This window comes from Narcine bancroftii, chromosome 12 (genome assembly GCF_036971445.1).
Source record: "Narcine bancroftii isolate sNarBan1 chromosome 12, sNarBan1.hap1, whole genome shotgun sequence".
In the NCBI taxonomy this organism is placed as follows: Eukaryota; Metazoa; Chordata; class Chondrichthyes; order Torpediniformes; family Narcinidae; genus Narcine; species Narcine bancroftii.
The window spans coordinates 19,339,544-19,351,359 of record NC_091480.1 but is presented as its reverse complement, the minus strand read 5'-3'; the positions used below and the strand labels follow the sequence as shown (position 1 = coordinate 19,351,359).

General features: G+C 38.7%; 1 protein-coding gene across 2 annotated transcripts in view; it reads right to left on the bottom strand.

The window, feature by feature from the left end:
• Positions 1-343: 343 nt before the first annotated feature.
• The window catches only part of nomo (nodal modulator), a 68,858-nt gene continuing 57,385 nt past the window's right edge, over positions 344-11,816 (bottom strand). The window contains exons 27-32 of one of the 2 annotated variants that reach the window (XR_011347494.1): positions 11,199-11,309; positions 10,659-10,760; positions 10,398-10,517; positions 8,166-8,258; positions 1,479-1,564; positions 790-870 (exon numbers count right to left, since the gene is read on the bottom strand). Coding sequence is in view for 1 of the 2 variants with exons in the window: in XM_069906643.1 (XP_069762744.1) it covers positions 739-870; positions 8,166-8,258; positions 10,398-10,517; positions 10,659-10,760; positions 11,199-11,309 (558 nt within the window). In the remaining variant the exon portion in view is untranslated. Of the gene's footprint in view, positions 871-1,478; positions 1,565-8,165; positions 8,259-10,397; positions 10,518-10,658; positions 10,761-11,198; positions 11,310-11,816 lie in introns of both variants that reach the window. The other variant, XM_069906643.1, reaches the window with a different exon arrangement.

Below are 11,816 nucleotides of genomic sequence, written 5' to 3'. Positions count from 1 at the left end.
CCAATCGCTGGCACTGTCAAGGTTGAATCTGCCCCCATTAGTACAAACTCCCAGCCCAGATTGCAGCAGATTCAACCTTGACAGCGCCAGTTGTCTGTAAGGAGGTAGATTCAAACGTGCCAGTCCATGGGTGTTGCCGGACCACAGAATGCTGGATAAGAGAGGTACAACCTGTATACATCTAAACTTTCTCAGTAGAACTAACATTTTTAAATACACAAATTTTTGAGTGCAAGGTAAACACCACAATCTTAAAAGATGTGAATCTACTAACTTAGAAAATTAGGAGACGAAGAACCCAGAATTATATTAATCAACATAGCAAAAAAAAATGAAAATAAAATTATGAAAATCTTTTTTAATGTAGGAATTCTGTTTTGCGGGGTTTATGGTCATTTTACCACGCATTCAAATGGCTCAGTCCAGATGCTTAGTACAACCAAATGTAAAACAAATAGTTTTGCTTCTTCAGTGAATCCTAACAGAACCAAAAATAAATTAAGATACCAGCTGTTAAATCAAAACTGTCCAATGTTTCTCAAAACATTAAATCAATTCAGATCACTGATCAAAAACAAATCTAACCTCAATTTGTTATAAATACAATCAAATAAGATTAGATTAGCATTTTAAAAAAACACAGGCTCTTATCATGTAATGATAAGTGATTTTAACACGAGAGATTTCATTGTACTGAGCAAAGACTCCATGGAACTGACAAGTAGTCTTCATTATTAATTATGTGCGGCGTGTCTTTGGTCGTTTAGCTTGTCTTTTTGCTTCTTCTTGACCAGAACCATCTAAACTACCTTGGCTGAGAGCCCGTACTCCTTGTAACCGATTTACCAACTGCATCAGCAATGGGATGAGCTGCAGGAGAAAAGGAGCACATATTTAACACAGTGAACACGAGTGAAATATTCATAATAAAATGATCTGGAATCAAACTTGAACATGAACAAATTCTGAGTTGACCACAAATTTATAAATTTAACAGAAGAATCTACCTACAAGTTTGGTGTCAATAACACTGGACAACAAATATTTTGCTTCCTGTGTGTATTTTATGGATTTTGGGCAGCTGATCATGAAAATAGAATTTATACGGCCAACTAGAGTTGTAGACAAAGGTGACCATTGGGTCAGGGAATTCTTCACTTGTTTACACACAGCTAGATAATTAAAAAGATGTCTAATACAATTCAAAGTGGTACATAGGGCACATATGTCTAAGGCTAATTGTCTTGCTATTATTCCGACATGACTCCCTGGTGACAACTGTAAGAGCAGAGAAACGTCATTAATTCATATGTTCTGGACTTGTCCTAGACTAGAAAAGTACTGAAGAGGGTTTTCCATACTCTATCAAAAATTTTCAATATAGATTTAACACCGATCCTTTTGGTGACCCTCTTTGGCATAACGAGAGGGAATGATTCTTCTTTATCTCTGGTTCAGAGTCACACTATTTCTTTTACCTCTCTTTTGGCGAGGCAGGCGATTTTACTTAAATGGAAGGATGCTGCCCCACCTACTCATGATCAGTGGTTGGAGACATCATATCCTATTTGAATGGAAAAGATTTGTTATTAAATTAATAATTCAGATACAAGATTCCAAAAGTTATGGGGGTCATTTATGACTCACTATCTTGTTTTACAATTTTACTCTAAGGTCATAAAATTTCCAAGTTCTTTCTATTATTTTTTTTAAACCTTAGTTTTTCTTTTAATACCAATCATATATTGCAACTGGTAATGCGGTTTGCTAAGGGGTTTGAGTTTTTCTCCTATACTATTTTATTCATTCCTTTCCTTATTACAGTCTTTTTTCTAAAAAAGGCATATACTATTTAGAATATGAATTATGGATATGATTTACAATTTATGTGTGCTAGTGTTATACAGAATGTCTTATTTAGTTTGTATAACTATCTATATTATCTTATTGAATTGTACCTTTTTCTGTTTGTACAAGATCTTTATTAAAATCAATAGAAATATTTTAAAAAAGAAAGAAAGTTCATTTTCTGCATTTGCACGGACTTCTTCCCTGCTGATCTTTGTGCAGTCAGTGACGAACATGGTGAAAGGTTTCACCAGGATATTGCCACCATGGAAAAGCTATTATCAGAGCAAATGGAATCCATCAATGCTGGCCAACTATTGATGGACACTGACACAAGAGGCATTAGATGCTGAGTACAAATTAAAATCAGTGATAAAACATTTTTAGGTCAGTTGAACTAATGCAATGTGCCAGCATCATTATGTGTTTAAACATGCTTAATTCAATAAAAGTTAATTTAATGTTTTTTTTCCAATTTCCTGTGATACAGCAAATCTAAAATTATCTCTATGTTCAGCCTGAAGTTGCCTATCATATTCCACAATTGTTTTCAAGATGCAAATCTTTTGAAAAAAATTGTTGTCCAGTGTAATTTGAGGGAAGATCACGTATTAGGCAAAATAAAATTGTCACACATTAAAAATTATTTTCAGGAATTCACTGCACAGTCACCAGAATAATTCTTCCTCATGATGTTAAGTTTAAAATAATAAGTAGTTATAGCGAGATCTCAGTAACATAATGACAATATTGGACAGTAAAATACAGAAAAGAATCATTTCAATTTTTGTGCATAGCATAATCTTCAAAATAAGGAAGAAAAAACATTAGCTCCAAAAAAAGGGTAATGAATCGTATATATTTATTATTGTACATGACATAGTGGATAAGAGATTCATGGTTTGCCAGAAAAATTAATGCCACATGAAATTGGACTGCTTGAACTGGCTTCAGATCAAAGGCAGTACAACTGAAATATATTCACCATGTACCTGATAAGATTACAACCAAATCTTTCTCACTATAAATCTGCCACACGCAAGCATTTTATATCAGTACCATGATATAATACTGCAGCAAAGTATTTTCGCTTCTTGTATACACAATTGAAATAAGTAATTTTAAGGGTCTATAAATGCCTCCATCAAACTAAGTAACTGGCTTTCATAAAAGTTAACTAACTCCTATATCTCTCTGCTAATAACATTATTTGGGAACGGTGGAGCTGAAAGAATTAACATAGAATGCTAATTACTGGATTATGAAGCCTAAACTGGTCTATTGGAAACTCTTAATTATTGTAGCAGGACCTAGAACAATTTCCACTAAAATTATTTTACAAATGTGTGCTGAATTCTATGGCATGAAAAGATATCAGAATTTGAAAACTTTGTAAATTTATATCACATACTGAATATATTTGGTATTCAATTGTTCCCTATTGAATGTAAATGCTGCTTTCCTTAATTTTAAAAAATATCATATACAGGACATCTCCAATTATCCAAAATTGGATGATCTTAAATCCTCATTTATCAGAAATTTTTTTGGACCCGGAAGTGACATCTGTTCACCTCCAAAAAATTTCAGATATTCAAAAAAACCAGAAATCCTCAGCTATCCAAAAATTTTCAGAGCCAAACTGTCCTCACAGATTGGAAAAAAAATTCACCTGACGTGAGCTTAGAATGACGATTGTCCTAGTTTCAGGTCACTCCCTCCTCTCTCTCTTTCCATTTCTTCCTTACCTTCCCCTATTGACTTTTCTCTCCAACTCTCCCTCTCAAACTGCTTGCCACAGTCTCCCAGGCACATGGTTGGAAGAATCCCTTGTCCCAGCGTCATCAAGGACAGGGGCCGCCCGGCAGGAGCGGGGACCTTGGGCTCCCAGGCAGGAGTGGGACCTCAGTGGGGAGGTGTCGGAGATCATCATCTGCGGCTGGGAGGGGGAGTGTGAGCAGGCGAAAACTGGGTCATTGTCGGGCTCCAAAATCGAGAACCAGGACGCAAAGCCAGAACAGCCCCTGCCAGAATGAGCCTACGGGGAGTCAGGAGCCTGCAGACTCGCCAGTGAGTGTTCCACCAGGCCAGGAAGCCTCCCCGGGGGATTGTGTCAGTGGTGGGGATGTGTCGGGGATTGGCGGCGACCAGCATTTTTTTTGGTGAGAATTAAACATGATCTTAGTGCTTTAAAAGCCTTCCCTTATAGTTTGTTGTTGTTTAAACATTGATACAAGTGATTTGTCGTTGCTACTGGGCTGTTTTTTAAAAATGACCAGTCATTCAAAAATTTCAGTCATCTGAAATAGGTCCTGTCCTGACCATTTCAGATAATGGGAGTTGTACTCTATTTCAAATAGTACAAAGATACAGACAATTCCTTTCAATACAAAGCTAGGAAAATTGAATATACTTGGCAGCATGGTTAGCACCTGCGACTGGGGTTCAAATCTGGCACTGTCTGTAAGGAGTTTGCACATTCTACCCAAGTCTGCGTAGGTTTTCTCCGGGTACTCCAGATTCCTCCTACCCTTCAAAATGTACAGGGGTTGGAGGTCCATTGGTTGTAATTGTGGGCAGCACGGGTTCTTGGACCTGTTACCATGACAAATGCCCAAATTTAATTTTAAAATTTTGTTTCTTTATCCTTAATTAGAAACAGACTTTTGTCTGTTTATCCTCTTGTAATCATTGTCAAAACCAGTCATTTAACATTCCAAAACTTTATTGGCAATTCTGTTGTTAATTTATCTATAGAATAATCCCGTCATTGTAGGTTTGAAATGCATTAAATCAAACAAATATAAATGGAGCAATCTCAGAGCAACTCTCAGGGAGAAGTACTGCTTAAAAAATTGAATAGTATTTAAAATAAAACTGCAATGCTGCGATGCTGACTCATTAGGACTTGTCTAATGAGCTCAGCAATACCTTACAGATATACTTCTCAAAATATTCTAATTTTGAACCTCCAGTGAAAGGTTTCCCAGGAGTAGGAGAGTGATTACATCACTCGTGTGGTGGTGATCCAATGAGAAAGGTCAGAGGGGTGTGGCTGGGTGGTGTTTGGGGAGTTGAAAATTCATTGCTGTCTCTAGAGGAATAAAACAAAGTCGATTTCATAGTGTGCTGGAAAAAAAAATGAGTGAGTGTATTCTTTATTTGTTTGTAAGCTGTTATAAAGCAGTGCAGCCACAGGTAAAGAGTACACTCACTTGCAGGAATAGGAGAGTGATCACATCAAGATCACTTTGCCTTACATTAAATACAATAGCGAAAACCTACCGGGGACAAACATTACCTAAGTTGATGGAAGGAGAAGGAAAGAAAAGAATGGACTCTGTAGAATTTCTGGTGTATTTTTGTTGAATGACAACATTGTCTGACTGGTTTAATGCAGCCTAGATTGTATACCTAAAATGGATGAGGGGGGGGGTGGGGGGGTGGCTTGGGAGGAGGGAGGTGGGGGGGAGAAAAAGACACTGTAAATGTGTGAAAAAGAAAAAGTGTATATCATGGCTAATGTGATTTATGGTGTGAAAAAAAAGATCACTTGTGTGGCAGTGAAATTGATGGCAGTAGTTGTACGTAAGGTATCAATGTCACACCATGTCAGGGCATTGGCCACGGCATTCGCTTTTTCTCAGATGTGCTGTATGTCCAATGAAAATTGTAAGACGAAGTCCAGGTGTCGATTTCACCGCCATGGCTTGTGCACAGTACCCCGTTTCCAATCTCACCCAGCATCACTGGATCAACTCTGGTCTCCATCTTCAAATTGTGAACCTGGATGAATCAGCTGAAAAGTTAATGTGGAATTTTTCCACAGGAAGGCCTAGGCCTTTTGTGCCAGTGGCTATGAGGTGAGAGATTTTTGAGTCTCTTCACAATCTATCGCATCCTGGTAGAAGAGCATCAATCAAACTAGTTACAGAATGTTTTACCAGGCCTCATGTTAAACGGGATATTGGATTATGGGCAAGGACCTGATTGCCGTGTCAATGCTCAAAAGTCTCCAGACACATGATTTTGTTGTTCCACATTCCCGTTTCCAGCAAGTGCACCACTTCTGCTATCTCGGGGATACACTTATCTGCTCACGTGTGAAGACCAGAATACCAGGTGGCAAGAGACCATTCCTGTCACTAACATCTCTGTGGAAACGGTTGCTTGGGATTTTATGGATGATTGGATTTCATCTTTCGGTGTTCTGGTCCCTATTACAACAGATCGAGGACCTCAGTTCAAGTTGGCGTTGTTCCGAGCTTTCATGGCCTCGTTGAGCATTTCCACATCAATTGAAGATAGCATTGACAGTGGATGGTGATCCATTTATGCGGAGTGAACATTTGTTTCTCCTTGATGTGTGTACTGTGTTAAGGCAGATCTTGGATGGTGAGCAACAGAGCTAGTATATGCCACTACACTAACCTTGCCAGGTGAATTTCTGAATCCGAGTCCAAGCACAATGTTCTATGATCTGGTTGGTTATATTAATCATCTTCGGAAAAACATGAAATTACTCAAACCTACTCCCATAGAGCAGGTATCACTGGCAGTTTATGTGCCAAATAATTAACAATGTTTTACTCATGCATTCCTTCAGCAAGATGTTGTTCGCAAACCTCTTAGGCCAGTTGATGATAGTCCTTTCCAAGTCTAATGACGGCAGGAATGGAAAAGCTGACAGTTTCCATTAACAGGTTAAAGCCGACATATAGCAATAGTCCATGATCTGCGTCGGAGCCAAAGTCAAAAGACCAGTCGCATCCTTGCCAGTCAGACCGTGCATTGCCTGTCTTGCGCTCTTGTACGAAGTCATGCCGAACTATCGGCCCTCTGGACTGTTACGTAGTGGGACAGTAACAATCAGTCGCCTCCATGCATGGTTCGGAGTCATGTGGGGGGGTGGGGGGTGGGGGGAGAGGTTCCAAGAGTAGGAGAGTTATTATGTAAGGATCACTCGTGAGGTAGTGATCCAATGAGAAGTTCAGAGGGGTGTGGCTGGGTGGTGTTTGGGGAGTTGAAAATTCATTGCTGTGTCTAGAGGAATAAAAGAAAGTCGATTTCATGGTGTGCTGGGCAAAATGAGTGAGTGTATTCTTTATTTGTTTGTAAGCTGTTATAAAGTAGTGCAGCTACAGGCTCGTTTATATTCTTTATTTTGTGTTTGTGATGGAATTGTGTTATTAATCTTTAGTTATTATACATATTTCTTAGTAAAGGGATCTTGTGGGTGGACAGGGACACAGACACCACAGACATAAACCGTTTTGAAAGTTGAAATGTTTGTCATTCCATTGTTGGCTGAAGCTTAGCCATAAAAACCTGAAGTGATTCTTCATTGAAGCGAAGACAACAGTATTTGCTGAGAGATGGCATCTATTCAAACAAGCAAGTACTTGCTTGAATGACCTACACAGACAGGCCGGAGTCCTTTCCTCATGATTCATACTTTTGAAATGGGTTGAAGAAACGTCAAAAACAGCAATTAGGTCATGTCATGTGATTTCGACACACCAGAAAAGCTACACTTTAATACTGCACCAAGAAACATCTGAGGTCAGAAGCACAGAAGCCTCCAGTTAGAGAGGGACTGTCCTTGGTGTATTCTCTTTACCATGAGAGATGCACAAAATCAGTGGTAAGGAAGAGCCACTTCAGCTGTCTCTGAGAAGAGGACTGTTTCACCATTTACATTTTCACATGGCCACTTCACGTAAGCCTTGCCTGGGTTTGTGAGATTATCGTGCAGAGATCACAAGTTCTGAAACCTCCATGCAAAAGAAGAAAATTCCCTGAAAACAACTCTACGAGATTTTTGTGAGTCTAATGCCTCACACCTACTCCATAATTACTTCTGATCAACAATGTAAAGAATCTGAGTTTCAAAACAAAACTGACTGAACATTAAAACTTGATTCTTTTTAACAATTGTGCCTAAACTGAAATAGTTTCTGGACCTGCCACACACACACATTTGCGCATAGTGGGGTTAGGTTAGAGTTAAGTAAGATTTTAGTTTATAAACTTATTAATAAAAATTATTGTTTTGAAGATACCATTGTCTTGACAAATTTATATTGCTGCTGGTCTTGTATGAAGCAGTGTTAGTTGGAATAACTCTTGATTGGATTTTTTTTGCATTGAATTTGAACTGCTCTTTGCTTCATTGGTCATGAGTTTTCATAATCTGGTGTGAAGCTCTTCTAAATTTTCAGTACTTTCTATTTAAGAGTAAGACATGAAATTTACAATAAAATGCTCATGTGTTACATGAAACACATTTATAATTTAGTACTTGAAAGAGTACCTACCTTGTCATGATTATAACCAGCCAGGAGCAGGAGTAGAGTCAGGGGCAGGGCAATGTATGAGCCCTGGGCAACATCTTGCTCAGGTAGCTTTCTCTGGAAAAGTATAACGTAGCAAAGTGACACTTCATTCTGCAGTGATAACTTTCAAGAGCACAGGAGACATTTTCTCCAAAACCATCGCTTGCTTCATGGGTGGTACAAATGCCACATAAAGGAACGTCAATATAGGTACAGAATCTTTTATCTGAAGCCCTTGGGGCCAGACACTTTTCATAATTTTTTGGATAATAGAATAAAAGTAATGTCAGTACGTTAAGTAATTGCACTGATTTCAGATTTGTGCAAAACAAAAAGACACACTCCAACTAGAAGGGTCTCTGGACAGGCTGGGGGGTTGTGGCGGCGCTGGACAGGCGGGAGTTTGTGGCAGCACTGGACGGGGGGGAGGGGGTAGTTGAGGCAGCATCTGAGCTCCCGATGCCCCGAAAGCAGACCACTGTCCCAGCAGTCCGCCAAACGTAATTCCCGACATCCTGGACGCCCAACTATTGGACTCCCGACACCCCGGCAGCCAGCCCATCTGAGCTCCCGGCTGTGGGTCCTCACCACAGACATCCGCCCATCTGAACTCCCAACATCCTGGCTGCCCACCTATCCAAATCCCTGATACCCTGGTTGCCCAGCCGACCACGGATCCTCACCCCAACCTAGCCGTCTACTATGAATAGGGCGTCCGTATACAGCGAGTTGGAGGCGCTGGACTCTGTTTTTCTGCTGGCACTTATAAAGGTTGCCCAAGGGATCCACTAATTACCGACATTGGGCATTCAAGCACGAGTTGATTGTGAGTCATGTCGGGTCAGATTTGGCACCAAATGCGAGCTTTGGTGTTCAAACAACATCCATGGAAAAAATGTTTGGTTTCCAGAGGTTTTCAGTTTTCACAATTTCAGATAAAAGATTATGTACCTATATATTTTTAAATTTTTAAACATACAGCATGGTAACAGGCCCTTTCAGCCCACAAGTCCATGCCACCAATTACACACAATTGACCTAGACCTCTAGTTCGTTTTAATGGTTGAGAGGAAACCGTAGCTCCTGGAGACAACTCATGCAGATACAGGGAGAATGAACAAATCCCTTACAGACAGTGCAGGATTTGAACCCAGGTCCCAAATGCTGGTGCTGCAGCAGTGTTGCTAACCATGCTACCACAGTTCTCAATTAAATGCAGGTGGCAATAGGTTTATGTATCGTGTGTGCGTGCGTGCGTGCGTGCGTGCGTGCGTGCAAGAGAGAGAGAGAATGACTGGTGTTTTGATACACCCATACAATATACAGTAAAATCTCCACCATCCAGTATTCAATCAACTGGAAACTCAAACAATCGGCCAAAAAAAAAAACAAGGAAATAAATAGATGTAATAGATGGAATGAATAAGAATAAAGTTTTAAATAAAAGTTTAAAATTGTAAAAGTAGAAGTTCTCTGAAGAAACACACAATCCCTTGGGTGCAAACATTCAGCCAGCGGAGCACCCGGTCGTGCCCCACCCGCATCAGCTGTTTGAATGATGTTTCAATAAAGTTGTGATTGAATAAAACGGTGACGCCCAGGATGAAGAGCCAGTTGGTGCCACTTACCGCTGGGGCAACTCTCCCAAAGTGTCTCCCTATCCCATTACTGTGCTTGACAATCTTCTTGTTACCACCTAAAAAGCTTTATGTCACTGGGGAAGCAGCAGTATAAAGCCATTGTAAATTTGTCTTATTACTGCGATGAGACTAATAGACATACTTATCACTGACAACATGCTAACTGATAAGAAAGCAGTCTGCTTGAACATCAGCTTTTGGTAAATTTGTTCAATCCTAAATAGTATGTTTAATTAATGAGGAAACACCAGACTCCATGAAGATAAATCGTACAAGTCAGGACTTTGGTTTCCAGAAGGATTTAGCCAGAAATCGAAAATGGTGAAGTGCAATGCCCATCAAGATAAAAAAAAAACAAAATTGCTGATCAGTTTTTTTTTAATAATCGATCTTCTGTATTCAATTAATTTTTAATATTGAAATACTTTAGAATTCTTCCAAAGAACAGCCAGACTAATCATCAAATTAATCATTCAATATTTCTTATCAAATTCTATAGAAGTTACAGCAGAAAAATAATTATATTGCACAAACATTCTGATCACTAATTTCAAAATATTTTTAATTTACTTACTGAAGGGGTGAACATGAGGGTAATGTGTTTGTGGTAGCCTGTCGCACTGAAGGATATCTGGGGTAAGGTGTACTCGTAAAGTGATTTCGACAAAGTAGATTCCAGCATGACTATATAATTCTGCAAGAATAAACAATAAAGCAGTTTATTCCTTTCCATGAGAGAAATAAAATCTTTATTAAGCCAACAAAAGCTATTTTGTGGATTTACACAATTTACTTTTGATGCTGCCCAATTCCTATTGAATGAAGGATCTCTTACCTCTCCATCTCTTAGCAGCGGTGGGAAGTGGAAAAAAAACGACTGACCCAGTGACACTGTTTGAATGGGGTTGTCCAAGTTTTCACTTTTATACAACACCACCTGAATAAGTGAAACAAATCTATTTTAACCTTCCTGATAAACAAATTTTAGGAATCAAATATTTTTCAAACATTTATAGCTGAATGCAAATTATGAAATGCTATTAAGTTTACAGCTATAACTTGTTAGCTAGTAGCAGTTTTATGATAGTACTATGAATGTCTTCAGGGATTGGACTCCATGAACCACAGTCTCAATATCACTGCTGTAGCAAATTACAAACTGTGAAATAAATGTTTCTTCAAAGGGAACTCAGAGAGAAGAAAGTGCAAAACAGTCATTAGTTCTCCATCACTCATTTCTTAGGTGGTAAGAAAACACCTTTGATTAAAACATGATACTGTGTTATTTCCATAAATGATTGAGCTCCAGGAACCAAGACCAACAGAAAGAAAAAAAATTAGTATCCATTCTGGCTAATGAACCAATGAGACTTACCCGCAAAGTGGAAAGATGCTCTGGTGATGTGATAATATTACCACTTAAATCAAACTGATTAATTTGTCGGAATGCCAAAATATTTACACCTTCAATATCACTGTTCTCAACCTGCACAAAAGATATTCCAAAAGGATTCTGTGTTACCATAATGCTAACCATACTAGAAAAGAAACTGATATATTAAAGTACATAAAGTTATCATTCACCCTTGTAGAATTAGATTTATATTATTTTATATGAAAATTAAACAGATTTAATGGGCTGAATCATGCAGACTGTTGCCAGCAACTCTGAATGGCACCACCAACACTTAACTGAATCTATAATTTCATTCTGCCTATGCACTTCACAAGGCAGAGGATCTAAGAACCCACTTAGACAGGGCCAATGGGGAACACAGGGCAAAACCTTTAGGAAGCAAAAGGTTCTTTCCTGAAACCTTTTTGCTTTCATTTTACTACTTTTAATTATTTGGGCTTAATGTATTTTAATTCATTTTCACTTGCTCAAACAACTTTTTCTTTCCAAATTTACTTTCCAAAGAAACACTTGAACATTAAAAATGATTGAAAATTTAGTGTTTTTCAAAACTCCGCCTCAGGCCCAGTCACCATC